The sequence below is a fragment of the Ornithorhynchus anatinus genome, chromosome 16 (assembly GCF_004115215.2).
Source record: "Ornithorhynchus anatinus isolate Pmale09 chromosome 16, mOrnAna1.pri.v4, whole genome shotgun sequence".
In the NCBI taxonomy this organism is placed as follows: domain Eukaryota; kingdom Metazoa; phylum Chordata; class Mammalia; order Monotremata; family Ornithorhynchidae; genus Ornithorhynchus; species Ornithorhynchus anatinus.
In genome coordinates, this window is record NC_041743.1 from 44,606,769 (window position 1) to 44,631,647 (window position 24,879).

At 60.8% G+C, this 24,879-nt stretch overlaps 3 protein-coding genes across 3 annotated transcripts; 1 reads left to right on the plus strand and 2 right to left on the minus strand.

Annotated features, from left to right (window-relative positions):
• Positions 1 to 2,185: 2,185 nt before the first annotated feature.
• Positions 2,186 to 3,107, plus strand: SFN (stratifin). The gene has a single exon (XM_001511470.5). The coding sequence runs from the start codon at positions 2,319 to 2,321 to the stop codon at positions 3,063 to 3,065; it is 747 nt and encodes a 248-aa protein (XP_001511520.2). The 5' UTR covers positions 2,186 to 2,318; the 3' UTR covers positions 3,066 to 3,107.
• A 4,654-nt stretch (positions 3,108 to 7,761) lies between these two features.
• On the minus strand, positions 7,762 to 14,272 carry GPN2 (GPN-loop GTPase 2). The gene is made up of 5 exons (XM_029080859.1): positions 13,807 to 14,272; positions 9,045 to 9,201; positions 8,436 to 8,596; positions 8,158 to 8,288; positions 7,762 to 8,018 (listed from the first exon to the last, which is right to left on the minus strand). Exons 1-5 carry the CDS (start codon positions 14,209 to 14,211, stop codon positions 7,958 to 7,960), a joined length of 915 nt encoding a protein of 304 aa, XP_028936692.1. The 5' UTR covers positions 14,212 to 14,272; the 3' UTR covers positions 7,762 to 7,957.
• Positions 14,273 to 16,553: 2,281 nt separating this feature from the next.
• GPATCH3 (G-patch domain containing 3) lies at positions 16,554 to 21,762 on the minus strand. The gene is made up of 7 exons (XM_029080854.2): positions 21,382 to 21,762; positions 19,187 to 19,623; positions 18,893 to 19,067; positions 18,687 to 18,746; positions 17,631 to 17,752; positions 17,365 to 17,492; positions 16,554 to 16,928 (listed from the first exon to the last, which is right to left on the minus strand). The coding sequence occupies exons 1-7, from the start codon at positions 21,746 to 21,748 to the stop codon at positions 16,724 to 16,726; spliced, it is 1,494 nt and encodes a 497-aa protein (XP_028936687.1). The 5' UTR covers positions 21,749 to 21,762; the 3' UTR covers positions 16,554 to 16,723.
• Between the last annotated feature and the right edge of the window lie 3,117 nt (positions 21,763 to 24,879).

The window sequence follows — 24,879 nt, forward strand, 5'->3', positions numbered from 1 at the left end:
GGGGGCCCAAACGGGGGGCACTCGAAGGGGTGTCAGCCCCCTCCACCGTGCCCGGGGCTGCCCGAGACTGAAAGCCAATCCTCCCGGGGAACCTCCCTCCCCATCTCACTTCCCCTGCCTCCCCAGCTCCTCCCCACTCTCCACTTCCTTAAAAATTATCGTATTTGTTAAGAGCTTTTTTTTTTTTAAAAAAAAAAAAAGGTCCTCGTTAAGCCCTTACTTTGTGCCAGGCACTGTTCTAGACACTGGGCTAGATAGAAGCTAATCCGGTTGGATAGAAGATAATCAGAGCCCTCACGAGACTCACAGCCCAAACAGGAGGGAGGATGGGTATCGAATCCCCGTTTTGCTGATGAGGGAACTGAGACCCAGGGAAGTGAAGTGACTGCCCGACGTCACTTTTCTTTTTCTCGTCTTCCACTCCCTTCTGCGTCGCCCTGACTTGCTCCCATTATTCATCCTCCCCTCCCAGCCCCACAGCGCTTATGTCTGTATCTGTAATCTATTTCTATGAGTGTCTGCCTCCCCCTCTAGACTGGAAGCACTCTTTGGGCAGGGAATGCGTCCGCTATATTGTCAGAGTGTACTCTCCCATGCGCCTAGTACAGTGCTTTTCATACAGTAAGCGCTCGGTACCTTGACTTATTGATTGGCCCCGGAGACACGCGGGAGCCCTATGTGGGTCAGCAGACAAGGGGCAGAGCCAGGTTTAGAACCCAGGTCCTTCCCCCTCCTCGTCTCGGCCTAGCCTCCCCCACCGGGCCCCCGCTCCCGTCCTGACCCCACGAGCGGGGACCCCTCCCTCGCCCGGGGCCGGGGGGGGGGGCGGGTGAGTCAGGCTGGGAAGTGGGGCAGCGGCGGAGTCCGCCGGGCCGATACGGGGCCGGGCCGGGAGGGCCGGGCCGATACGGAGGGGGCGGCCGCCTGGGCCTCTCACCGCGTCACAGGGAAAGTCCTGCAAGTGCCAACAGGCCTCTGACTTGAAAGGGAAAACTGCAGAGTAATGGGGCCGGGGCCGGTTCCGGGGCCATGCGGGTAATTACAGGGACCGGGCCGGCCCGGAGCGTCCGCGCTCGTTAAAAGGCCGCGAGAGAGGCCCCAGCCCCGGCCGGCCCTGGGCGGAAGGGGTCCCGGCCGGGACGGGAGAGGGTCGAGAAGCTCCGGAGAAATGACAACGATAATATTGAGTGCGTACTGTGTGCCTGGCACTGAACTAAGGGCTGGGGTAGATAAGAGGAAATCAAGTCCCACGTGGGGCTCACGGCCCAAGTAGTCCCCGCTGCCCCTTCCCCAAAAAAAGCTGGGGGGTCCCGGGACCCTGGCTGAGTCCAGCTGTGAGGCAATCCAGGGGAAAGTGGGGTGAACCCTACCCCCGACCAACACACACGCGGGCTCAGGCTGTGCCCGGTCCCCGTCGATTACACGAGGACCTGTGATATCCGTTAGGCGCTTACTACGTTCTAATCGGGTCCCCCGAGGGGCTCGCGGTCTAAACGGGAGGGAGGATAGAGAAGTTAAGTGGCTCGCCCCAAGTCACACAAGCGGTGGCGGCCGGATTAGAAGCCGGTCTCCCCGCCTCCCGGGCCCCGGGCGCTTTCCACGGGGCAGTGCCCTAGAAAGGGGCCAGACCCAGACAGATCTGGGCTGAGACCCAATCCCTCTAGACGGGAAGCTACCCGCTCCGTTGAATGGCCCTCTCCCAGGCGCTTAGACCAGCGCTCCGCACACGGCGAGCGCTCCATGAAAACCATCGATCGACGGATTGATGGACGTGGAGTCGGGGCTGGGGGCCGGGGCTTTCCAGCAACGTTTGCAGGCAGCCCCCTCCCCGCCGTGCGTGTCTGCGTGTGAGGAGGCCGACTCCGAGCCCCCGGGCAGTCGGGGGATGAAGGGCGGAGGGCCCGGGGGCAGTGCCCGGAGATCAGGGTGAGGGCGCGCGAGTGGACGGAACGGAAGCGGAGGGGGAGGGAGGGGTGTGCGCGCACACCTGGAATTCTCTCGAACGGAGACTCCCCAGCCGCCTCCGTCATCGCCCTTTGCCTTCAAGGATCAGCCGGAAAGGGCGCGGGCGGGTGGATGGGGGGAGGGAAAGGGGGGGAATGGGGGGAAGGGGGGCGGCCCCTCCCCATCCCGCCCCCTCCCCGCCCCGTCCCGCCCCGCTCTAGGGCAGGACGCCCAGCCAAAAGCCGGGGCCGGGCGCGGGAGGCGAGCAGAGCCGGCCCGTCTTCCCTCCCAGGTGCCCGGGAGCCGCCGCTTCCTCCTGCTCCTCTTCCTCCTCCTCCACCTCCTCCTCCTCCTCCTCCTCCTCCGCCCGAGCCATGGAGCGAGCCAGCCTGATCCAGAAGGCCAAGCTGGCCGAGCAGGCGGAGCGCTACGAGGACATGGCGGCCTTCATGAAGGGCGCGGTGGAGCGCGGCGAGGAGCTGAGCTGCGAGGAGCGGAACCTGCTGTCGGTGGCCTACAAGAACGTGGTGGGCGGCCAGCGGGCCGCCTGGAGGGTCCTCAGCAGCATCGAGCACAAGGGCCCCGAGGAGGGCGGCGAGGAGCGGGGCCCCGAGGTGCGCGACTACCGGGAGAAGGTGGAGGGCGAGCTGCGGGCCGTGTGCGGCGCCGTCCTCGCCCTGCTCGACTCGCACCTCATCAAGCAGGCGGGCGACGCCGAGAGCCGCGTCTTCTACCTGAAGATGAAGGGCGACTACTACCGCTACCTGGCCGAGGTGGCCACGGGCGACGACAAGAAGCGGACCATCGACTCGGCCCGCGGCGCCTACCAGGAGGCCATGGACATCGGCAAGAACGAGATGCCCCCCACCAACCCCATCCGCCTGGGCCTGGCCCTCAACTTCTCCGTCTTCCACTACGAGATCGCCAACAGCCCCGAGGAGGCCATCTCGCTGGCCAAGACCACCTTCGACGAGGCCATGGCCGACCTGCACACGCTCAACGAGGACTCCTATAAGGACAGCACGCTCATCATGCAGCTGCTCCGCGACAACCTCACCCTCTGGACGGCCGACGGCGCCGGGGAGGAAGGCGGGGAGGCCCCCGAGGACCCCCAGAGCTGAACCCCGGCCCGGCCCGGCCCCTCCGTCGCCGCAGAGGACTCGGGCGGGCCCGCCGCCCCCGCCGGGGAGGCCCGGGGCGGCCCACCCCTCTCCCTCCTCCCACCCGCGGCCCAGGCGGGCGGCCCGGGGGAGGCGGCCCGGGCCCGCTGTCGGGGGCCGCCGGGGGTGGGGCGGTGGGAGGCGGGCTGACCCCCTTCCCCGTTCTCCCTGCCCACCCCCGCCCGCCCCCATCCATCCGTCCGTCCGTCTGTCCATCCATCCATCCATCCATCCCTCCCCGGGGGGCCTTTGCCATAGGAAGGGAGGAGTGTCGGGCCCCGGCCTGAGCCAGCGCGGAGGCTGCGGGACACCGGTGTGTGTGCGCGCCTGACAGGGTGTCCGTGTGTGTGTGTCTGTGTGTCCGTGTGTGTGTGTCCGTGTGTGAGAGGGCACGTCCGAGTGCGGGTGACCACGTCTCCTCTCAATAAAGCTCCCCTGACACTCCGTCCGCTGTCGTCTGCTCTCCTTTGGCGGGCCGGGCGGCCGGGGCGGGCGGGCGGGTGAGCTCGGGGGCTGCACGGCGGCGGAGGCGGCCGGGCCCGGAGGGGGTGGGGAGGGTGAGGATCCCCGCCCCCGCCCCCTGCGGACCAATGAGCAGCGCGGGAAGACGCCCCCTTCCTTCCTCCTCCTCCCCCGCTGGCTGACCGATTGACCGACTGACCGGCCGACGGCCCGCTCACCCCGACGAAATGCCCTCGGCCCCTCGGGCTCCACCGCAGAGGTGCCCGCCTTTGTGGAGCGGGTCCAGCGGGCGGCTCCGGCCCTCCGCCCCCACACGGGTCAGTCCAGGCCAGGCCTGGTCCCCGGTTCCTCCCCCCCGCCCCCCACCGGCCCTCTCTCTCCTCTCTCCCCCCTCCCAGGGCAGATGCCCACCCTCCCCTCGGCTCCCCGACGCCTGCCCCGCCCCCGCCCCCTCATCTGACCGGTCCGGTGGCTTCCCGGGGCCGAGGCGGGTCCTGGGCCTGCAGCTCCAGCCTCCTCCCGCCCTCCCCAGCCCCCCACCCGGGAGCCCTGCATCGCCCCTCACCACCCCTTTCCTTCCTCCGATCGAGCCCCTACCGTGTGCTGAGCACTGTACTAGACGCCTGGGGAGAGTAGGGTACAATAAGAAAGAAGCCTGGGTCCCGGCCGTCGGGGGCTGGGGAGGAGGAGGAGCGGGCAGGGCCCTCGGGCCTCCTGAGCAGAACCATCCCCCCCTCCAAGGCCGCGCTTGGGTCGGGGACCGGCTGAGCAGCCCCTGGGGGGAGGCGGGCGGAGGGTGAGGGGAAGGGAGCTGGGCCGGGGGCGGCGAGGAGGGATGGCAGAGCCGCAGTCAGGTCCCTGCAAGCGGCGGCGGGGCTTCTTCGGCTTCCTTTACCTCCCTGTCCTGGCAGGGAAATTCCCCGCCCACGCCAGCAATGGCAGGCGGTGTGGGGGGCGGCCCTGAGCCCAATTCCCCCACCCCGGGGGGGCCTGCTCGGGCTCGGGGGCCCCCGCTCCCCGCGCTGGGCCTCTAGCCCCCACCCCACAGGACCCCCTCCGCCCCCCAGATCTCGTTGTGAGCAGGGAATGTGTCTGCTTATTGGCTTGAACTCTCCCCACAGCTTAGTAGAGTGCTCTGCACACAGTAGGCACGCAATCCCGGGGAGAAGCAGCGTGGCTCGGTGGAAAGAGTCCGAGATCACGGGTTCCAATCCCCGCTCCGCCGCTTGTCAGCTGGGTGACTTGGGGCGGGTCACTTGAATTCGCTGAGCCTCGGTTCCCTCATCTGTAAAATGGAGATTAAGGCCGTGAGGCCCACGTGGGACTACCTGATGACCTTGTATCTATCCCGCCGCTTAGAACAGGGCTTGGCACACTGTAAGCGCTTAATGAATGCTATCATTATTATTATTACCACTATGCAAGGGACTAGATTCTCCAGGAAGATACCCCCCACTCCCCAAACACACACATGCACACACACCTTCTTTCCACCTCCACTGAAAGGGGCCTCACCCGACACAGAGGACACCGGCCGCCACCCACCCGGTCTCCATGTTGGTTTGAGACCCAGATCCCTTCTCCCTCCTCCTCTTCCTCCCTTTCCTCCACAGGGGAGTCCGGTCCCTAGCCCTTTGCCCCCTGAAGAACTCCAAATTCTGTAGCGGCCCGCCCTTGGGAAGCACAGGGTCACTTTCGGGGGTCACCCCGTTGGGCCTCCTCCAAACCCCGAAGCCAGGAGTCCCGCCTCCCGGTTCATCGATGTGCTGGGCGGCTTAGTGGGGCCGGGGGAGGTCTCTGGGCCTCCTCCCCGGCTTCGGCTGACAGGGCTCGGCTGCTGGAGGAGCCTCAGTCCCACAACCCCACCCAGCCCCCAAGGCCCGGGGCCTGTCAGGGCAGGCAGGGGGGGCGTGGAAGGTGGGGGGCGGCTTCCCACCTACCCCTTCCTCCCCGCCTTAGTCCCGACTAGCTCCTGCTGGGGCGGGAGGGGCGGCAGGGGAGTGTAAGGAGCTCCCCGCCCCTTCCCCCCCCCCAACCCCGAGGCCCTGCCTGGCTCCGGGAGACCTTCCCTTCCCCATGAGTTTGGGAGACAGGAATGCGGCAGGCCGGTATGCCACCTGGGGGGGTCGAGGCTGAGTCAACCCCAGCCTCCCTCTTCCTCCTCCTCCTCCTCCCTGCCCCTGAGCCGCCAGCGCCGGGAGCCCCGGCCCGAGACAATTTAACTCCTTCAAGGGCCCCGGAGCCACAGACGAGGCCCCGGCCGTGGGAAAAGGAAGGACAGGACGCACCGGGCCCCCTCACTGCAAGACAGGCCTGCTCCTCATCGCCCTCCTCCCAGCTTCCTGGCCTATGGGGCAAGGTAGATGCCCCCCACGTCCAGGGTCCCAGTTCGGACCCTCCCAGCACCCAGGGCCTCCCCGGGGCCGGGCTCAGACGAACGGGTTCCCGCCGCGGGGGGGTACGAGGCTGAAGTTGGACCCCCGAGCCCCTCTGCACTGTCAGAGCGGGTCCACAGAGAGGTGGGCAGGAAGCAAACTGGCCTGGCGTGGGGGCTCAGAGGCCTGGCGTGGGCACCGAGAAGCCAGAATCCCATCAATCCCAGAGCCCAGCCCCTCCCCATCGCCGATCGATCGGTTGGCACTTAATACTAATAAGGATGATGGTATTTGTTAAGGACTTCCTATGCGCTAAGCGCTGGTGTAGATACAAGGTGATCGGGTTGTCCCACTTGGGCCTCACAGCCTTAGAGGCACAGAAAGGTGAAGTGACTTGCCCATTCATACAGCTAAGTGGCGGAGCTGGGACTCGAACCCACAACCTCTGACTCCCAAGCCCACGCTCTTTCCACCGAGCCACATTATTGAGCGCTTCCTATACACAGAGCGCTGGACTAAGGTCTGCGGATAGTCGGTAGATGTGTTCTATCTCTCTTTAGCCCGGAGAGCTCCCTTCTGAGGCTCAGGGGCGCTGGGAGTACCCCAGTCACCCTGCTGCCGCCTTCCCTTGACAAGAGGTTGAGTCAGGGGTTCCAGGCGGGGGGACCCCGGCTCCCGGGGCCGGCAGGAGCCTGGACTGGTGGAGCCCCCAAGCTCCGGACAAAGTCCGCTCTGGGTCAGTAACTCGGGGGGGGGGGGAGTGATCATCATCTTCATAATAATCACCATAATAAATGTGGCATTTCTTCAACACTTACTAGGTGCCGGACACTGTGCTAAGCGTTAGGTCAGACCCCCGTTCCTGTCCCCCGTGGGGCTCCCTGTCTGTGGGAGGGAGACAGACCGGCTGGTGAATCCCCGTTTTACAAGTGAGGAAACTTGAGGCACAGAGAGGCGAAGTGACTTGGCTAAAGTCACACAGTAGGAAAGCGGCAGGGCCGGCATTAGAACCCAGGTCGTCTGACTCTCAGGCTCGGGGTTCTTTCCCCAAGGCTGTGCCGCTTGAAGCCGGGGAAGGGTGGGGCCTCGGAGCGGCCGCCGCCTGACTCTAGAACTCGCTCTGGGCCTCGGCTCCTGCAGGGCCCGGGAGCCGAGACCGGGCCCTCCGGTGGGGCGATGGGCAGCGGGGGTGGGGGACGGGTTTTGTTGGCGTCCAAGCCCATAACTCGGGCGGGCACCGCCTTGGCGCCGGGCCAGCTTCCTCCCTGGCACAGGGGCCGACCGCACCAGAGCCCCGGCCGGGGCGACCTCCGCCTCCCCCGGCCCGTAAAGCCGGGCCCGGCCCCGGGCCCCGAACCTTCCCGGCCCCGGAGGCCGCCGCCGGGGCCCGGCCCCGGGGAGGCGGGTCCTCATGGCCTGCCGCCTCCTCGGGTGCTGAACGGCGGGGAGGGGCCGGCTTTGAACTCTGCAGATGAAAGCGCAGGCCGGGGACGCGCACCCGGTTATTATCACCCACGGAGACGGGGCCGGGGGCGCTCAGCGCTGTCCCGGGAGGCCCCGGGCCCGGCCGCCCCCTGCCCCGAGGGCGCCCCCTTCCGTCCCACCCCCTGCCAGGCCCGCCCGGGGCCGGAGGGCGTCCCGCGGCCGCCCTCTGCCGGACGCTCCGCTCCGGGACCGGTGCCCGCCCTCGGGGCAGGTGGAGGCGGGAGCCGGGCCGGGTCTGAGGCGAGGACCGGCCGGCGGGGTTCTCTTGGACTGGCGTCCGGTGCCCGAGGGGACCCGGCCCACGCGGCACCGCCGAGGAGAGAGTGGGCATCGGCCAGACAGAAAACAGCGTGTATTGGGGGGAGGGATGGAGAGTCGAGGAGGGAAGGCTCCTGCCGCCCCCCGAGGATCCACCGGCAACCGTGAGGGCGCGGGGGGCGGCCGGCCGGCCCCTCGCCCGCCACGGCCCGACGAACGGTCCCGGCCCTTCCGGACTCCCGAGAGGGCGCCGCCGCTCGGCCCCCACGGCCTCTACGGCCGCTCGTCTTCCCGTTCCGGCGGCTGCAGGTATTTCTCCTGGACGGCCAACGTGCTGGGGCCCCGGTCAAGGACGGTGTGGTGCTCACGGGACGAACCGCCCCCCCCAGTCCCACCCGGGGCCGACGCTCCGCCGGGGGACCCCCCACCTCCCCCGGGGGCCGACCGGGGTCCCGTCGGGCCGTAAAGGATACGAGGAGAAGTGGAAATCTGCCCCCATGGCGGCTGACATCATGGCTTCCAGGCTCCGCTGCTCCTGTTCCCCAAAGCCGTAACCGTTGGCTTTGTCCACGGCCTGCAGGACACGCCGGAGGCTCTCCTTGTCCTGCGGAGGCGGGCAGGTGTCGGGGGCGGGCAGGGGGACACCCTCTCTCGGGCGAGGCCGCAGTGGCCCGGCCTCGTCCTCCCGCTCGGCTGTGGGAAGCTGGAGAGACGGGGGCGCCCCGTCCCCTCCCCGCCTCCAAGGCGGTACCTGGATGTTGAGGGGGATGAAGGAGACCAGGCTGTAGTCCTCAATCAACTGCACCAGTTTCTCGTTGAGGCGGCGGTAATGTCGGAAGAAAGGGTCAGAGGCCAGGTGGTCGACGAGGTAGGAGAGATCCAGGACCTCGGTGTAGTAGTCCAGGTTAAAGGCTGCGGGGAGGATACGGGGAGGGACGGAGACGGGGGGGAAAATGGGGGTGAGGGATGCGGGGAGCTGGGGCCTTGCCCCGTCGTGGCTCCAGCAGAGAGGCTGCGGAGTTGTCACGGGTGTTGTCACGGGGCACGGTTCACACCAGCAAGAAGGGGGCCCTTCACGTTCCCCCCCACGAAGCCCGGTCCCCCTAGACCCATCCCGCCCTCCCTCAAGCCCGGAGGCGGGGGTCCCTCTGGCCAGCCATCGCTCTCCGCTCCCAGCCAAACCCTCCGCCTTCCCCGGCTCCCCTCTCTGGCCGTCTAGGCCCAGCCCGGCACCGAGCCGGAGGGGCGAGGGGGCGGAGGCAGCTCCGCCCTGCCGGGCCTGGGGGGGGGGAGAAGAGGCAGGCGGCGGCGCCTCGGGGCCGTCGGGGGGGGGACGACGATCCGGCCGGCGCGGCCTCACCCAGCTTCCCGAACTGCTCGATGAGGTCCATCTTGGACAGGAGGTTGACGTGGGGCAGTTCCACGTGCAGCATGGTGGCCAGCGAGGTGCACAGCACCGAGATGAACTTGGCCGGGTCCGTGCAGTAGTGCGAGTCCACCAGGTGGACGGCGGCCAGCTGTGGGGGCGGCAGGGAGGGGTGGGCCGGTCAGGGCCGGGGAAAGGGACGCCGGGAAGCGGCACGGCCTAGTGGGCAAGAACCCGGGCCCGGTATCCGGAGGACCTGGGTTCTAACCCTGGCTCTGCCACTCCGCTGTGTGACCTTGAGCGAGTCACTTCACTAGGCCGGGCCTCAGTCCCCTCCTTCATCTGGAAAATGGGGATTAAGACCGGGAGCCTCACCTGGAACCGTGTCCAACCCCATTCACTTCTATCTACCCCAACGCTTAGAATGAAGCTTGGTACACAGCGCTCAACAAAAACCATAATTATGACGGATTAAACGCTTAGTACAGTACCCTGCACACAGAAAGCGCTCAATAAATTGGATCGATTGATAATGGGCAGCTGAATGGGCAGCAGGGTCCTTCCCTGAATGGAGAGGCCCCGCCTCGGCCCCGCTGCCCGGCAGCAAAACTCGCCACCCACTTTTTTTATGGCGTTTGTTAAGCGCTTTACTATGTGCCAGACACTGTTCCAAGCGCCGGGGTAGATACAAGCTACTCAGCTTGGACACGGTCCACGGCCCACACGGTCCCCGTCCCGCTCGGGGTTCACGGTCTGATTCCCCATTTTACAGACGAGGAAACTGAGGCACAAAGAAGTGAAGTGACTTGCCCAAGGTCGTACAGCAGACAAGAGGTGGAGGCGACATTAGAACCCAGATCCTCCTGACTTTTAGGCCTTTGTTCTATCCTTGAGGGGGTCCAGATTTTTTTTTTTAAAGGTGTCTGTTAAGCGCTACGTGCCAAGCACTGTACTAAGCGCTGGGGTAGATACAAGCTAATGAGGTCGGACACAGTTCCTGTCCCACGTGCGGCTCTCGGCCAGTCAATCGTAGTGCTGCGTGCAGAGTATTGTACTGAGCATTTGGGAGAATACAATATTACAATATGATAGACTCCCTGTCCACAATGAGCTTACAGTCTAAAGACCCTAGACTTACAATCTAGAGTCTTGATCCCCATTTTCCAGATGAGGCACAGGGAAGTTAAATGATAATGATGATCGATGGTACCCGTTCAGCGCTTACTATACGCCAAGCACTGCTCTAAGCGCTGGCGGGGTATATACGAGTTAATCAGGTTGGACGCAGTCGCTGCCCCTGTGGGGGCTCACGGTCTTAATCCCCATTTCACAGATGAGGCAACTGAAGCCCAGAGAAGTGACCTTGCCCAAGCCAACACGGCAGACGAGCGGCGTGGCTGGGATTAGAACCCAGGTCCTTCTGACTCTCAGGCCCGGGTTCTATCCTCTAAAACACATTGCTTGTCCTCAAGTGACTCGCATACGGTCGCACAGCAGACAAGTGGCGTTTGCCCAGGCTTGCTCCCTTTGCTCTCCCCTACCCTTCCCGCTCCACAGAACTTATAGGTCTGCCGTGTGACCTTGGGCGAGTCATTTAACTTCTCTCTGCCTCAGTTCCCTCATCTGGAAAATGGGGGTTAAGACTGTGAGCCCCACGTGGGACAACCCGATCCACTTGGATTATTAATTCAATTGTATTTATTGAGTGCTTACTGCGTGCAAAGCACTGTACTAAGCGTTTGGAAAGTACACTTCGGCAACAGATAGAGACAGTCCCTTCCCAACAATGGGCTCAGTCTAGAAGATCTACCCCAGCGCTTAGCACGTAGTAAGGGCTTAAGAAATACCATCATCATTATTATTTTGTCTGTTGTTTTATTGCCTCTTTATCTCTATTGCTGTCTACCTCCCCCGACTCCAGACTGTGAGAGCTTATTGTGGGCAGGGACCTCACTCTTTATTATTGCAGTGTACTTTCCCAAGCGCTTAGTACAGTGCTCTGCGCACAGCGTGGCTCAGTGGGAAGAGCCTGGGCTTGGGAGTCAGAGGTCATGGGTTCTAATGCTGGTGCTGCCACTTAGCTGTATGACTTGGGGCAAGTCGCTTCACTTCTCTGTGCCTCAGTTCCCTCACCTGTAAAATAATAATTATGGTATTTTTTTAAGCGCTTATTATGTGCCAAACGCTGTTCAAAGCGCTGGGGTAGATATGAGGTAATCAAGTTGTACCATGACCATTAGAACCCATGACCTCTGACTCCCAAGCCCAAGTAAAAGAGGGATGAAGACCGAGCCCCACGTGGGACAACCTGCTGACCTGGTAAGAAATAAAAAACAACGATGGCATTTGTTAAGCGCTTACTACGTGCCAAGCACTGTTCTAAGCGCGGGGATGGACAGAAGCAGCGTGGTTCAGTGGAAAGAGCACGGGCTTGGGAGTCAGAGGTCATGGGTTCGAATCCTAGCTCTGCCACTTGTCAGCTGTGTGACTGTGGGCAAGTCACTTAACTTCTCCGGGCCTCAGTGACCTCATCTGTCAAATGGGGATTAAGACTGTGAGCCTCACATGGGACAACCAGATGACCCTGTATCTCCCCCAGCACTTAGAACAGTGCTCTGCACATAGTAAGCACTTAACAAATACCAATATTATTATTAGAAGGTCATCAGGTTGTCCCACATGGGACTCCCAGTTTTTAATCCCCATTTTCCAGATGAGGTCACCGAGGCCCGGAGAAGTGAAGCGACTGGCCCCAAATCACCCGGCTGGCGAGTGGCGGAGGCAGGATTAATAATAATGATGGCATTTAAGTGCTTACTACGTGCAAAGCACTGTATTAAGTGCTGGGAAGAAGGTGATCAGGCTGTCCCATGTGGGGCTCACAGTCTTCATCCCTGTTTTACAGATGAGGGAACTGAGGCCCTGAGAATAATGTTGGAATTTGTTTGTTTGTTAAGCCCTTACTGTGTGCAGAGCACCGTTCTAAGGGCTGGGGGAGACACAGGGCTATCAGGTTGCCCCATGTGAGGCTCACAGTTCATCCCCATTTTCCAGCTGAGGTCACTGAGGCCCAGGGAATAATGTTGGTATTTAAGCGCTTACTACATGCAGAGCACTGTTCTAAGCGCTGGGGGAGACACAGGGCCATCAGGTTGCCTCACGTGAGGCTCACAATTAATCCCCACTTTCCAGCTGAGGCCCAGAGAAGTGACTTGCCCACAGTCCCACCCGACAGGTGGCGGAGCGGGGATTAGAACTCACGACCTGTGCCTCCCCAGCCCGGCCTCTTTCCACCGAGCCGTGCTGCTTCCCTGCATCTTCCCCAGCGCTCACAACAGTGCTCTGCACATAGGAAGCGCTTAAACGCCAACGCTATGAGCTTCTCGGAGAGGTGAAGCGACTGGTCCCAGTCACCCGGCTGACAGGAGGCGGGATCGGAACCCAGGACTTCTGAGGGACACTGAGCCACACTGCTGTGCACAGCGGGGGTCAGTGGAAAGAGCCCAGGCTGGGGAGTCAGAGGGCATGGGTTTGAATCCCAGCTCTGCCACTTGTCAGCTGGGTGATTGTGGGCAAGTCACTTCTCTGGGCCTCAGTGACCTCATCTGGAAAACGGGGGTGGAGACTGGGAGCCTCACGGGGGACCACCTGATGACCCTGTGTCTCCCCCAGTGCTTAGAACAGTGCTCTGCACCTAGTAAGCGCTTAACAAATACCAACATTATTATTCCTTGTCAGCTGGGTGACCGTGGGCAAGTCATTTCACTGGGCCTCAGTGACCTTATCTGAAAAATGGGGATGAAGACTGTGAGCCTCACGTGGGACCACCTGATGACCCTGTATCCCCCAGGGCTTAGAACAGTGCTCTGCACATAGGAAGCGCTCAACAAATGCTAACATTATTCTCTGGGCCTCAGTCCCCTCATCTGCAGAATGGGGATGGAGACTGGGAGCCTCCCGGGGGACCACCTGATTCTCCTATGTCTCCCCCAGCGCTTAGAACAGTGCTCTGCACAGAGTAAGCACTTAAATACCAACATTATTATTCCTTGTCAGCTGGGTGACTGTGGGCAAGTCACTTCACTGGGCCTCAGTTCCCTCATCTGGAAAATGGGGGTGCAGGCTGTGAGCCTCACGGGGGACCACGTGATGACCCTGGATCTCCCCCAGCGCTTAGAACGGTACTCTGCACCTAATAAGCGCTTAACAAATACCAACATTATTATTCCTTGTCAGCTGGGTGATTGTGGGCAAGTCACTTCACTGGGCCTCAGTTCCCTCATCTGGAAAATGGGGATGAAGACAGGGAGCCTCACGGGGGACCACGTGATGACCCTGGATCTCCCCCAGCGCTTAGAACAGTGCTCTGCACCTAGTAAGCGCTTAACAAATACCAACATTATTCCTTGTCAGCTGGATGATTGTGGGCAAGTCACTTCACTGGGCCTCAGTTCCCTCATCTGGAAAATGGGGGTGCAGACTGTGAGCCTCACGGGGGACCACGTGATGACCCTGGGTCTCCCCCAGCGCTTAGAACAGTGCTCTGCACCTAGTAAGCGCTTAACAAATACCAACATTATTATTCCTTGTCAGCTGGGTGATTGTGGGCAAGTCACTTCACTGGGCCTCAGCTGATGACCCTGGGTCTCCCCCAGCGCTTAGCACAGGGCTCTGCACGTAGGAAGCGCTTAACAAAAGCCAACATTATCAGTGCTGCAGAGGGAGGAGGAGGAGGAGGAGGAGGAGGAGGGCGCACCCTGACGCCCCACTGGGCCAGGCGGGCGAAGACGGCCCTGAGGGCGTCGTGGTGGGTGCCCAGCTCCACCTGGCCCGGGCAGTCGAAGAGGAAGTAGTGTCCGGGGAGTCCGGCCAGCCGCGCCCGCAGCCAGTCGACGTTGGCGTGCAGGTAGTCCATGCAGTAGAGCAGGCCCCCGTTGGGGCCCAGGCCCAGCGCCGCCATCACGTCGGCCAGGGTGACCAGCTCGCCCACGTCCACGGCGCAGGGGTAGGGCGGCCCCTCGTTGGCCGGGTCCAGGTTGACCACGGACACCCGCCGGCCCAGCCCGACGAGGAGATCCCGCATGGCCAGGCAGTAGCTCGTCTTGCCCGAGCCCGGGGGCCCGATCACGGCCTGGCCGAAGGCGGCGAGGGAGGCCGCCATGGCCTCGGGCCTCCCGCGCTCGGCTGAGGTAAAGCGAAGGCAAGATGGCGGACGGCTGACCCGGAAGGGGTTCCCCCGAGAGTCTTCCCCCGCCCTCCCCCCCGGCCCGCCCACGTTTGGGCCTCCGGCGGGGATGGCGCGGCTTTTTCCGGGGGGGTGTTGAGAGCCCCCCCCCCACCCCCCACCCCCCGGAGACGGCGACGCCCCCTGTCCGGGCGCGGCGCCCGCCCGTTCCGCTCCGGGGACGGATTTGGGCGGCGGAGGGAGGGTCCCCCCCGCTCGGAGGGTCCGGGCGGCGCGCGAGGCCGAGGAGCGAAGGTTCCGGGCTGCGCAGGCGCCCTCCGTTGCCGGGGAAACGACCCCGGCGGGACCCGCGGGCTCCCCCTGGAGGAGGAAGGGCGGGAGGGGGCGAGGAAGAAGAGGACGGTAACGACCGCATTTCTTCAGCGCTTACTATGGGCCGAGCACCGTTCTTGCTAATTAGGATAATGATAATGATAATGTTGGGATTTGTTAAGCGCTTATTAGGGGCGGAGCACCGTTCTTGGTAATCAGGGTAATGATAGTAACGTTGGGATTTGTTAAGCACTTACTCTATGCAGAGCTCTGTTCTGGGTAATCAGGGTAACCATAATAGTAATGTTGGGATTTGTTAAGCGCTTACTCTGTGCAGAGCACTGTTCTCGGTAATCAGGTAATCGGGGTAATAATAATAACGATGTTGGGTTTTGTTAAGCACTTATGTGCAGAGCACTGTTCTGGCTAATCAGGGTAATAACGTTGGGATTTGTTAAGCACTTACTCTGTGCAGAGCACTGTTCTTGGTAATCGGGGTAATAATAATAACGTTGGGATTTGTTAAGCACTTACTGGGTGCAGAACACTGTTCTTGGTAAGCAGGTAATCAGGGTAATAATAATGTTGGGATTTGTTAAGTGCTTACTATGTGCAGAGCACTGTGCTAAGCGCTGGGGGAGAAACAAGGTCATCTGGTTGTCCCCCGTGAGGCTCACAGTCTTCATCCCCATTTGACAGATGAGGGAACTGAGGCACAGAGAAGTGAAGTGACTTGCCCGCAGTCACACAGCTAAGTGGCAGAGCCAGGATTTGAACCCATGACCTCAGACTCCCAAGCCCGGGCTCTTTCCACTGAGCCACGCTGCTTCTCGACCTGCTAATCGGGTTGTCCTACGTGGGGCTCATAGTTTTAATCCCCGTTTTAGAGGTCACTGAGGCCCAGAGACAATGAAGTGACTTGCCCAAAGTCACATAGCTGATAAGTGGCGGAGGCGGGATTAGAACCCATGACCTCTGGCTCCCAAGCCCGGGTTCTTGCCACTCAGCCAAGCTGCTTCTCGGCAGAAGGGAAGGGAGCAGGAGGAACAAGAGGAGGAAGAGGAGAAGAGAAGGGAGGAGGAAAAGAAGAGGGAGAAGGAGGAACAAGAGGAAGAGGAGGAGGAAAAGAGAAGGGAGAGAGGAAGAGAAGAGGAGGAAGAGAGAGGAAGAAAAGAGGGAGAAAGAGCAACAAGAGGAAGAGGAAGAAGGAGGAACAGGAGGAAAGGAAGAGGTGGGAGGAAGGAGGAGGGGAAAAAGAGGAGGAAGAGAAGGGAGAAGGAGGAAGAGGAGAAAAGGAAGAGAAAGGATGAGCACCAGCCCAGAGTGCAGGCATAGAGTGATGTAGCCTGTGCTGTGCAGAGTGGAGGGTGGGTTAATCAATCAATGTGGATTATTGAGTGCTTACTATGTGCAGAGCACTGTACTAAGCTCTTGGGGGAGTATAATACAACAGAGTTAGCAGGCATGTTCCCTGCCTAACCCTTTTTTCTCCATGGTATTAAGTGCTTACTATGTGCCAGGCACTGTACTCAGCTCTGGGGTAGATACAAGAAAATCAGGTTGGACTCTGCCCATGTCCCACATGGGACTCAGTTTTAATCCCCATTTTGTAGAAGAGGTAGCTGAGGCACAGAGAAGTTGAGTGATTTGCCTAAGGTCACACAGCAGACAAGTGGCAAGCTGGGATTAGAACCCAGGTCCTTCTGACTCCCAGGCCCGTGGTCAATTCACCAGGCCACACTGCTTGCTCAGTTAACCCAGTGGTGGGGAGGGGGCCAGAGCTGCCCTCGACCCTTCCAGAAAGTAAACTGGTGGCCTCCCTGCACCCCCTCGTGCTGAAAAGGCCGTAAAAGCTGCGTGGGCTAATAATGGAAAGAGCCCGGGTTTGAGAGTCAGAGTCATTTAACCTCCCTGGGCCTCCTTTTCTGTGTCTGTGGAAGGGCGAGGGTGACCCCCGCTTCTCCCTTCCTCAAGGGGACGGCGTGAGGAAAAGAGAAAGGCCGCTACACGTTTGGAGAGAATGGTGATTATTGTTATAAAAATAGCGCTCTGTAAAAAATAAATAAACCCGGGCCCGAGGAACAGTGTGAGGCCTGGGTGGTCCAGGCTGGCAGTGGAGCAAGCGTCCCCTCCCAGGGACGACGGGAGGGGGCCAGGTCGGAGCCCCTCGAGGAGCTCAGGAGGGGCCGGCGTCGTCGGAGGCGGGCACGAAGGGCACCGGGGGGGCCCGGTACTTCATGCCGGTGGGCGGCTGGCGCCGGAGCAGCCCGTCACCCTGGTCCCGGGCCTGCGGTTCGTCGTAGATGGTGGAGATGAGTCCCAGGGCGTCCCCGCGGGGCCTCTTGGGCGCCCGGAACGGCTGCAGCTTCTCTCCGTGGTACCTGCCGAGCGGAGCGGCACGGGCTCAGCCGCCCCGGCGCTCCATCGCCACGGTGGCCCGGGACCTGTCCCGTGTTAGGCTTGCCATCTTAATCCCCGCTTTCCAGACGAGGGAACTGAGGCCCAGAGAGGTGAAGTGACCTGCCCAAGGTCATCCAGCAGACAAGTGGCGGAGCCGGGGTTAGAACCCAGGTCCTTGTGGTGCCCGGGCTCTGGCCACTAGGCCACGCTGCTTCTCATCAACGCCTGGTTTAGGCACAGGGTGGCGGCCGAGCTGGCACGGGGAGTGGGGGACCCCCGGGGGAGTGGTTGCCCTCAGTTTGGTCCCAGGGGGTCCTCTCACCAACCCCCTCACCCCCACCCCATCTCCCTACCTCTGCCCACCCCCAACACCCCCTTCCCCCCAACCTCGCCCTCCGAGCCGGTCTCCCCACTCACCCCAGTCCCCGCTTGCATCTGGGGTCCTGGCCGTCGCCGTCCAGGGCCTCGGGTCTCCCCAGGTTGGTGCTGCCCAGGCCCTGGCCCTCCGCCCAGCCCTGCCGCTCCATCACCCTCCGCCCGATTCCCTGCCAACCAGAGAGAGGAGGTCCGGAGGTCCGGAGGCCGGGGAAGGGAGGGACCGGGAAGACTGGGAAGGACCACGTCAGCCCCCTCCCCCGGCCGACCAAACCCGCTCCGGGGATCTGGGCGGCTCCGGCTCCTACCTTGGTGTGACGCTCGAAGGTGCCGAGCTGGCGTCCGGCCACCGACCCGTCCTCCTCGCCGGCCCGGAGCCTCCGCTCCCAGCGCATCTGGACGGAGTCCCGTGCGTCCTTGTCCCCCCCGTCTGCGGGCCCGGACACAGAGGCCAAGGGATTCACATCACCGCGCCGCTCCCTCCCACCTCAGACCCCTTGATAATAATAATAATGTTGGTATTTGTCAAGCGCTTATTATCTGCCAAACACCGTTCAAAGCACTGGTGTAGATACAAGGTCATCGGGTTGTCCCACGTGGGGCTCACTGTCTTAATCCCCATTTTACAGACGAAGTAACTGAGGCACAGAGAAGAAACGTGACTCGCCCAAAGTCACACGGCTGACAACCGGCGGAGCGGGGATTAGAACCCACGACCTCTGACTCCCAAGCCCGGGCTCTTTCCACGAAGCCATGCTGACAGGGTCAGGGTCTCCCTCTCTATTTATTCCCCTCCCGGACCCCGGGTGACTCCCACAGACTGTTGCTGGGGACTGTCGAGCAGCGTGGCCTAGCGGCTAGAGCCCGGGCCTGGCAGTCAGAAGGACCTGCGTTCTAATCCTGACTCCCCCTCGGGTCTGCCGTGTGACCTCGGGCAAGTCACTACACTTCTCCGGGCTTCATTTCCCTCATCCGGAAAATGGGGATTAAGACGGTGAGCCCCATGCGGGACAGGGACTCTTTCCAACTTCCACATCCTGAGGAGAAGAATAGTTGTTAAGCACTGACTATGTGCCGGGCAGTGTATCAGGCACTGGGGTGGATACAAATGAAGTGGGTTAGATACAACCTGTTGGGTCGATACACCCTGATTAGCCTCTATCTACTCCAGCGCTCAGTACAGTGCCTGACTTGTAGTAAGTACTTAAATACATTTGGAAAAAAAAAAGCAGAGGGTCAGCTAGCACCGTGCACCGCACCACGTGGGTGCTCAATGAACCCTAGAGCTGCTGCCTGTCTTTCTGGGAATGGTGGGGGCGACCCGGCCCCATCCCCGCCCGGCCCGGGGAAGCCTCCCCGCGCACCTCGGTCGTAGTACACGCTCATGTCCACGTCCCAGTCGTCGGCCGTCTGCTCGTCGAAGTCTGCCGGAGGACGGGCAGACGCGTCAGTGTTGGTGAGAACCCGGGCCGCCCCCCCCATCCCCGCCCACAGCCTCCCTGCCCGCCCCCCACCCGCCGGCAGACGCGGAGCCAGCCCGGGGCTCGGCCTCCCGGGGCCCCGCGGGCACCTCCGTCCTCCTCGCGCCAGTACTGGGCGTCCGTGTAGAAGACCAGCCCCGACCCGCCCTTCTCCCACTTGAGCTCGATCTCCTCCTCGAAGAGCCTCTCGGCGGTGCGCTCCTGGGCCGTCACGTCCTCGTGCAAGGCCTCGTGTCGCTCCCACTCCTCGCACCTGTCGTCGTCCTGCCGGGGGCACCGGGCGGGGGACGGGGGCGGCGTGAGAACGTGGCCGGGGGATCGCGGCCCGGGCTGGGGGGGGTGGCCCAACCGCCCCCCGCCCCCGGTTGTCCGGAACGACTTACGTCATCCGAGTGGGAAGCCTCGGCCTCGCCCCCGGGGTCTCCCGGGTCGGGTTCGTCCTCGTCGCCGCCCGGGGAGGGGTCCGGGCCGGGATCCCGCCGCGGAGCCTCCGGGATCTCCTCCCCGCTGGCCGTGTACACCAGCTCCTCCCGCTCCACCGTCTCCGTGTCCCGGTAGTGGAAAGGTACGTTGCCGTAGCGGCGGGAGGAGCCGGTCTTGGGGAAGCTCAGCTGCAGCTGCGTGATGATGCGCGGGGGGAGCCGGCAGGCCCGGATCAGGTCCAGGAAGACCCGCAGGGGCGTGCCCACGTTCCCGTTGGGCATCGGCGCGGGCGGGTTCAGCTCCGGTAGCCGGCGCAGGTCCGCCAGGGTGAACGTCTCGCTCTGGGGCTTCTCACTCCGCAGCTCCTGCCGGGTCCGGTAGGGGAAGGCCGCCAGACCTGGGAAGGGGGGGACGCGGGTGCACGCTGAGGCGGTCCAGGAGAGTCCCCGCCCGGGGTGGGGGGCCTGAGGCCTTTCTCCCTATCCGAGAGGGCTCCGGCCCACCCCGTGGCAGCAGTGGGGAGAGAGAGCAGGGAATAATTATAACCGAATGAATAATTCCCATTTTACAGAGGAGGTAACTGAGGCCCTGAGGCAGTGCCGTCCACGGTGACGGGAAAGGCAGGGAGAGGAGCGGAGGGAAAGGGAGGGCTCGGTCTGGGGAGGCCTCCTGGAGGAGGTGAGCGCTCAGGAGGGCTTTTAGGCCATGAGCCCGTTGTTGGGCTGGGAGTCTCTCTCTGTTGCCGACTTGTCCGTTCCAAGCGCTTAGTACAGCGCTCCGCACACAGCGAGTGCTCAATAAATACGACTGAATGAAGGAATGAATGCTGCCCCCATTTTGGTTTGGGAAGGAAGTGTGCACTTAACAAATACCATTATGATGATGATGATGATGGTATATGTTTGTACATATTTATTATCCTATTTACCTTATTAATGATGGGTATATGTAATTCTATTTATTTTGATGCTCCCGATGCCTTCTACTTGAGAAGTAGCGTGGCTTAGTGGAAAGAGCCTGGGTTTGGGAGTCAGAGGTCGTGGGTTCTAAGCCTGAGTCTGCCACTTGTCTGCTGTGTGACCTTGGATAAGTCACTTCACTTCTCTGTGCCTCAGTTACCTCATCTGCAAAAATGGGGATTAAAAATGTGAGCCCCACGTGGGACAATCTGATTATCCTGTTTTTACCGCAGCGCTCAGAACAGTGCTCTGCACATAGTCAGCGCTTAAATACCAACATTATCAATTATTATTCTACTTGTTTCGTTGTCTGTCTCCCCCTCCAGACTGCGAGCCCGTTGTTGGGGAAGGATGGGCTTTATTTGGTGCCGAACTGTATTGTCCCAGCTATTTATTGCTATTGTTCTTGTCTGTCTGTCTCCCCCGTCACTGGGCAGAGACTGTCTCTATCTGTTACCGATTTGCCTATTCCAAGCGCTTAGTACAGTGCTCTGCACAGAGTAAGCGCTCAATAAATACTATTGAATGAATAAATGAATAGTGCAGCGCTCCGTGCACAGTCCTTGCTCAATACGAACGACAGAAAGAGCCCGGGCTTGGGAGTCAGAGGTCATGGGTTCGAATCCCAGCCCTGCCCCTTGTCAGCTGGGCGACCGTGGGCAAGTCACTTCACTTCTCTGGGCCTCAGTGATCTCGTCTGAAAATGGGGATGAGGACTATGAGCCTCACGGGGGACAATCTGATAGCCCTCTCTTACCCCAGCGCTTAGAACAGTGCTCTGCACCTAGTAAGCGCTTAACAAATACCAACGTTATTATGGGACGCAGCATGGCTCAGTGGCAAGAGCCCGGGCTTGGGAGTCAGAGGTCATGAGTTCGAATCCCGGCCCTGCCCCTTGTCAGCCGGGTGACTGTGGGCAAGTCACTTCTCTGGGCCTCAGTTATCTCGTCTGTCAAATGGGGATGAAGACTGTGAGCCTCCCGTGGGACCACCTGATGAGCCTGTATCTCCCCCAGCGCTTGGAACAGTGCTCTGCACATAGTGAGCGCTTAACAAATACCAACATTATTATCTGTCAAATGGGGACGAAGACTGGGAGCCTCCCGTGGGACCACCTGATGACCCCGTATCTCCCCCGGCGCTTAGAACAGTGCTCTGCACCTAGGAAGCGCTGCCAACGTTATCATGTGGATTACCCGCCGCCTCGGCGGGCAGCCGGAGCCTCCGGATGAGGCAGCGTCCGGGCAGGGGGTCCCCTCGGGAGTCGAGCCACGGGCGCCCCGAGTACATCCGTTGCAGCCGGCCGGCCTGGGCCTCCCGCACGGCGATCACGCAGCAGCAACAGGGGGCGGGAGCGGGGGCGGCGCCCGGGCCGGGGGGTCGCTGGGGCCGGTGCCGGTAGTGGAAGCAGAGGAAGCCGCCCCCGCTCTGCTCCCGGAACTGGCTGAAGTAGTGGCGCAGCTGAGCCGAGCGCAGCCCGGCGGGGATCCCGCTGACCACCAGGTAGGCGGCCGAAGACCAGTCGGCCTCCCCCGCTTCTTCCTGGCCGCTGGGCGCAGCCATCTTGGACGGTCACATGACGCGCCCCCGGCTGCGCGCGCAGCGCCCGGGGCCCGCCTGGGTGACGTCACCCGCGCAGGCGCAGGAGCGGCGGGGACGGGCCGGACCGGAAAGAAGACTGAGCGGGGGGGGGGGCTGAGGCCTGTGCTCCCAGAAGCCCCGGGGCGCTCTGTGGGGGCAGCATTCATTCATTCACTCATTCATTCATCCAATCAATAAGAATAATCATGTTGGTATCTGTTAAGCGCTTCCTAGGTAAAGAGCGCTGTTCTAAGCGCTGGGGGAGATCCAGGGTCATCAGGTTGTCCCACGGGAGGCTCCCAGTCTTCAGCCCCATTTGACAGATGGGGGGACTGAGGCCCAGAGAAGTGAAGTGACTTGCCCAGATAAACAATAATAATAATAGTGTTGGTATTTGTTAAGCGCTTCCTAGGTGCAGAGCACTGTTCTAAGCGCTGGGGGAGATACAGGGTCATCAGGTTGTCCCACGTGAGACTCACAGTTGATCCCCATTTGACAGATGAGGGAACTGAGGCACAGAGAAGGGAAGTGACTTGCCCACAGTCACACAGCTGACAAGTGGCAGAGCCGGGATTCTAATAATGTTGGTATTTGTTAAGCGCTTCCTATGTGCAGAGCACTGTTCTAAGCGCTGGGGGAGATACAGGGTCCTCAGGTTGTCCCACGAGAGGCTCCCGGTCTTCATCCCCCTTTTCCAGATGAGGGAACTGAGGCCCAGAGAAGTGAAGTGACTTGCCCAGATAAATAATAATAATAATGACGGTATTTGTTAAGTGCTATGTGCCGAGCACGTTGTAAGCGCTGGGGGAAGATACAAAGTCATCAGGTTGCCCCCCGTGGGGCTCACAGTCTTCATCCCCATTTTCCAGATGAGGGAACTGAGGGCCAGAGAAATGAAGTGACTTGCCCACAGTCACCCAACTGACAAGTGGCAGAGCCGGGATTCGAACCCATAACCTCTGACTCCCCAGCCCGGCCTCTTGCCACTGAACCACGCTGCTTCCCGAGCGCTTCCTCGGTGCGGAGCGCTCTGCTAAGCGCTTGGAAGGGACAAGTCAGCAACAGAGAGAGACAATCCCGGCCCAACGACGGGCTCACGGCCTAAAATCCCTACTGGGAGCTCACCTCCTCCGGGAGGCCTTCCCAGACTCAGCCCTCCCTTTCCCTCTGCCCTTCCCCCTTCCCTCAGCACTGTGCTCATTTGTGTATATGATTTATTACCCTATTTATTTTGTTAATGAGGTGTACGTCCCCTTGATTCTCTTTATCTTGATGTTTTCCTGTTTTTGTTTCGTTCTCTTTTGCTCTGCTGTCTCCCCCATTTAGACTGTGAACCCGTCACTGGGCAGGGATGGTCTCTATCTGTTGCCCAATTGTCCATTCCAAGCGCTTAGTCCAGTGCTCTGCACATAGTGTTCAGTAAATACTGTCGAATGAATGAATATATTATTGATTACCCTACTTATTTTATTAATGATGTTTATTTATCCACGATTCTATTCATCTTGATGATATTGACGCCAGACTACTTTTGTTCTGCTGTCTGTCTCCCACCTTGTAGACTGTGAGCCCATCACTGGGCAGGGATGGGCTCTATCTGTTGCCCAGTTGTCCATTCCAAGCGCTTAGTACAGTGTTCTGCACCTAGTAAGCGCTCAATAAATACGACTGACTGAATGAATGAATAAAAGGGGGAGGCAGACAGCAAAACAAGTAGTCCGGCATCAATTCCATCAAATAGATAAATGGAATCATAGATAAATGGAGTAAGAAATAATATATACAAATAGAGACAAGTGCTGTGGGGAGGGGAAGGGGGTAGAGCAGAGAGAGGGAATCAGGGGAATGGGGAGGAGGAGCAGAGGGAAAGGGAGGGCTCAGTCTGGGAAGGCCTCCTGGAGGTGGTGAGCTCTCAGTAGGGCTTTGAAGGGGGAAGAGAGCTAGTTTGGCGGATGAAAAGAGGGAGGGCATTCCAGGCCAGAGGTAGGATGTGGGCCGGGAGTTGACGGTAGGACGAGGGCCGGGGGTCGACAGCAGGACAGGTGAGAACAAGGCACAGTGAGGAGATGAGGCAGCAGGAGGGGACCCTCCCGCCAAGGAATGACCAGAGCTGCCCCTTGCCAAAGGCTTCTTAGGTTCCATCGTATTTATCGAGCGCTTACGGGGGAAGCGGCGTGGCTCAGTGGAAAGAGCCCGGGCTCGGGAGTCAGAGGTCGTAGCTTCTAATCCCGGCTCAGCCACGTATCCGCTGTGTGACTTTGGACAAGCCACTTAACTTCTCTGGGCCACAGTTCCCTCATCTGTAAAAGGGGGATGAAGACTGTGAGCCCCACGTGGGACAACCTGATGACCTTGTATCTCCCCCAGCGCTTAGAACAGTGCTTGGCACATAGTCAGCGCTTAACAAATACCATCATTATTACAACAATTATTAATATTATAATTTACTTACATTAGTGTCTGTCTCCCCCTCCAGTCTGTAAACTCTTCAAGGGCTGGGAGTGTGTCTACCAACTGTGTTATATTGTTATAGTGTAAGGGAAGCAGCGTGGCTCAGTGGAAAGAGCCTGGGCTTGGGAGTCAGAGGTCATGGGTTCGAATTCCGCATCTGCCACTTAGCTGTGTGACTGTGGGCAAGTCACTTAACTTCTCTGTGCCTCAATGACCTCATCTGTAAAATGGGGATTAAGACTGTGAACCTCCTGTGGGACAACCTAATTACCCTGTATCTACCCCCGCGCTTAGAACAGTGCTCTGCACATAGTAAGCGCTTAACAAATACCCACCTTATTATTACTCTTCAAAGCGCTTAATACAGTGCTCTGCACACAGTGAGCATGCAGTAAGTATGATTGATGGGTTGATTGACGGGCAAGTATCTAGGCCGGGCAGGCGGGTCTGATGAATGGGAGGAGAGGGAGGGTGTGAACAGAACCTGCAGGGTTGGGATGGGTTGGGCAAGGAGAGGGAGAGCTAGACCTGTGAGAACCTGAGACCTGACTCAACGGGAAAGTCATTCCTTTGAGTCCTCCGGCCCAGGGTAGCCTGGGGCAGACCCTCCCAGGGACACTCTCTCCTGTGACCCGTCCCTCCGCCGCCCTCGGCCCCCGCTC

Excerpts from the sequence above, each read along its gene's own strand:
- SFN (XM_001511470.5), top strand. The coding sequence starts at position 2,319 with ATGGAGCGAGCCAGCCTGATCCAGAAGGCCAAGCTGGCCGAGCAGGCG.
- GPN2 (XM_029080859.1), bottom strand. The coding sequence starts at position 14,211 with ATGGCGGCCTCCCTCGCCGCCTTCGGCCAGGCCGTGATCGGGCCCCCG. Across the intron at positions 9,202-13,806 it reads TGGCCCAGTGGGGCGTCAGG|CTGGCCGCCGTCCACCTGGT; the intron begins GTGCGCCCTCCT and ends CCGCCCCCACAG. Across the intron at positions 8,597-9,044 it reads CGAGCAGTTCGGGAAGCTGG|CCTTTAACCTGGACTACTAC; the intron begins GTGAGGCCGCGC and ends TCCTCCCCGCAG.
- GPATCH3 (XM_029080854.2), bottom strand. The coding sequence starts at position 21,748 with ATGGCTGCGCCCAGCGGCCAGGAAGAAGCGGGGGAGGCCGACTGGTCT. Across the intron at positions 19,624-21,381 it reads GCTGCCCGCCGAGGCGGCGG|GTCTGGCGGCCTTCCCCTAC; the intron begins GTAATCCACATG and ends CCCCCTTCCCAG. Across the intron at positions 17,753-18,686 it reads GAGCGTGTACTACGACCGAG|ACGGGGGGGACAAGGACGCA; the intron begins GTGCGCGGGGAG and ends CCGGGCCCGCAG.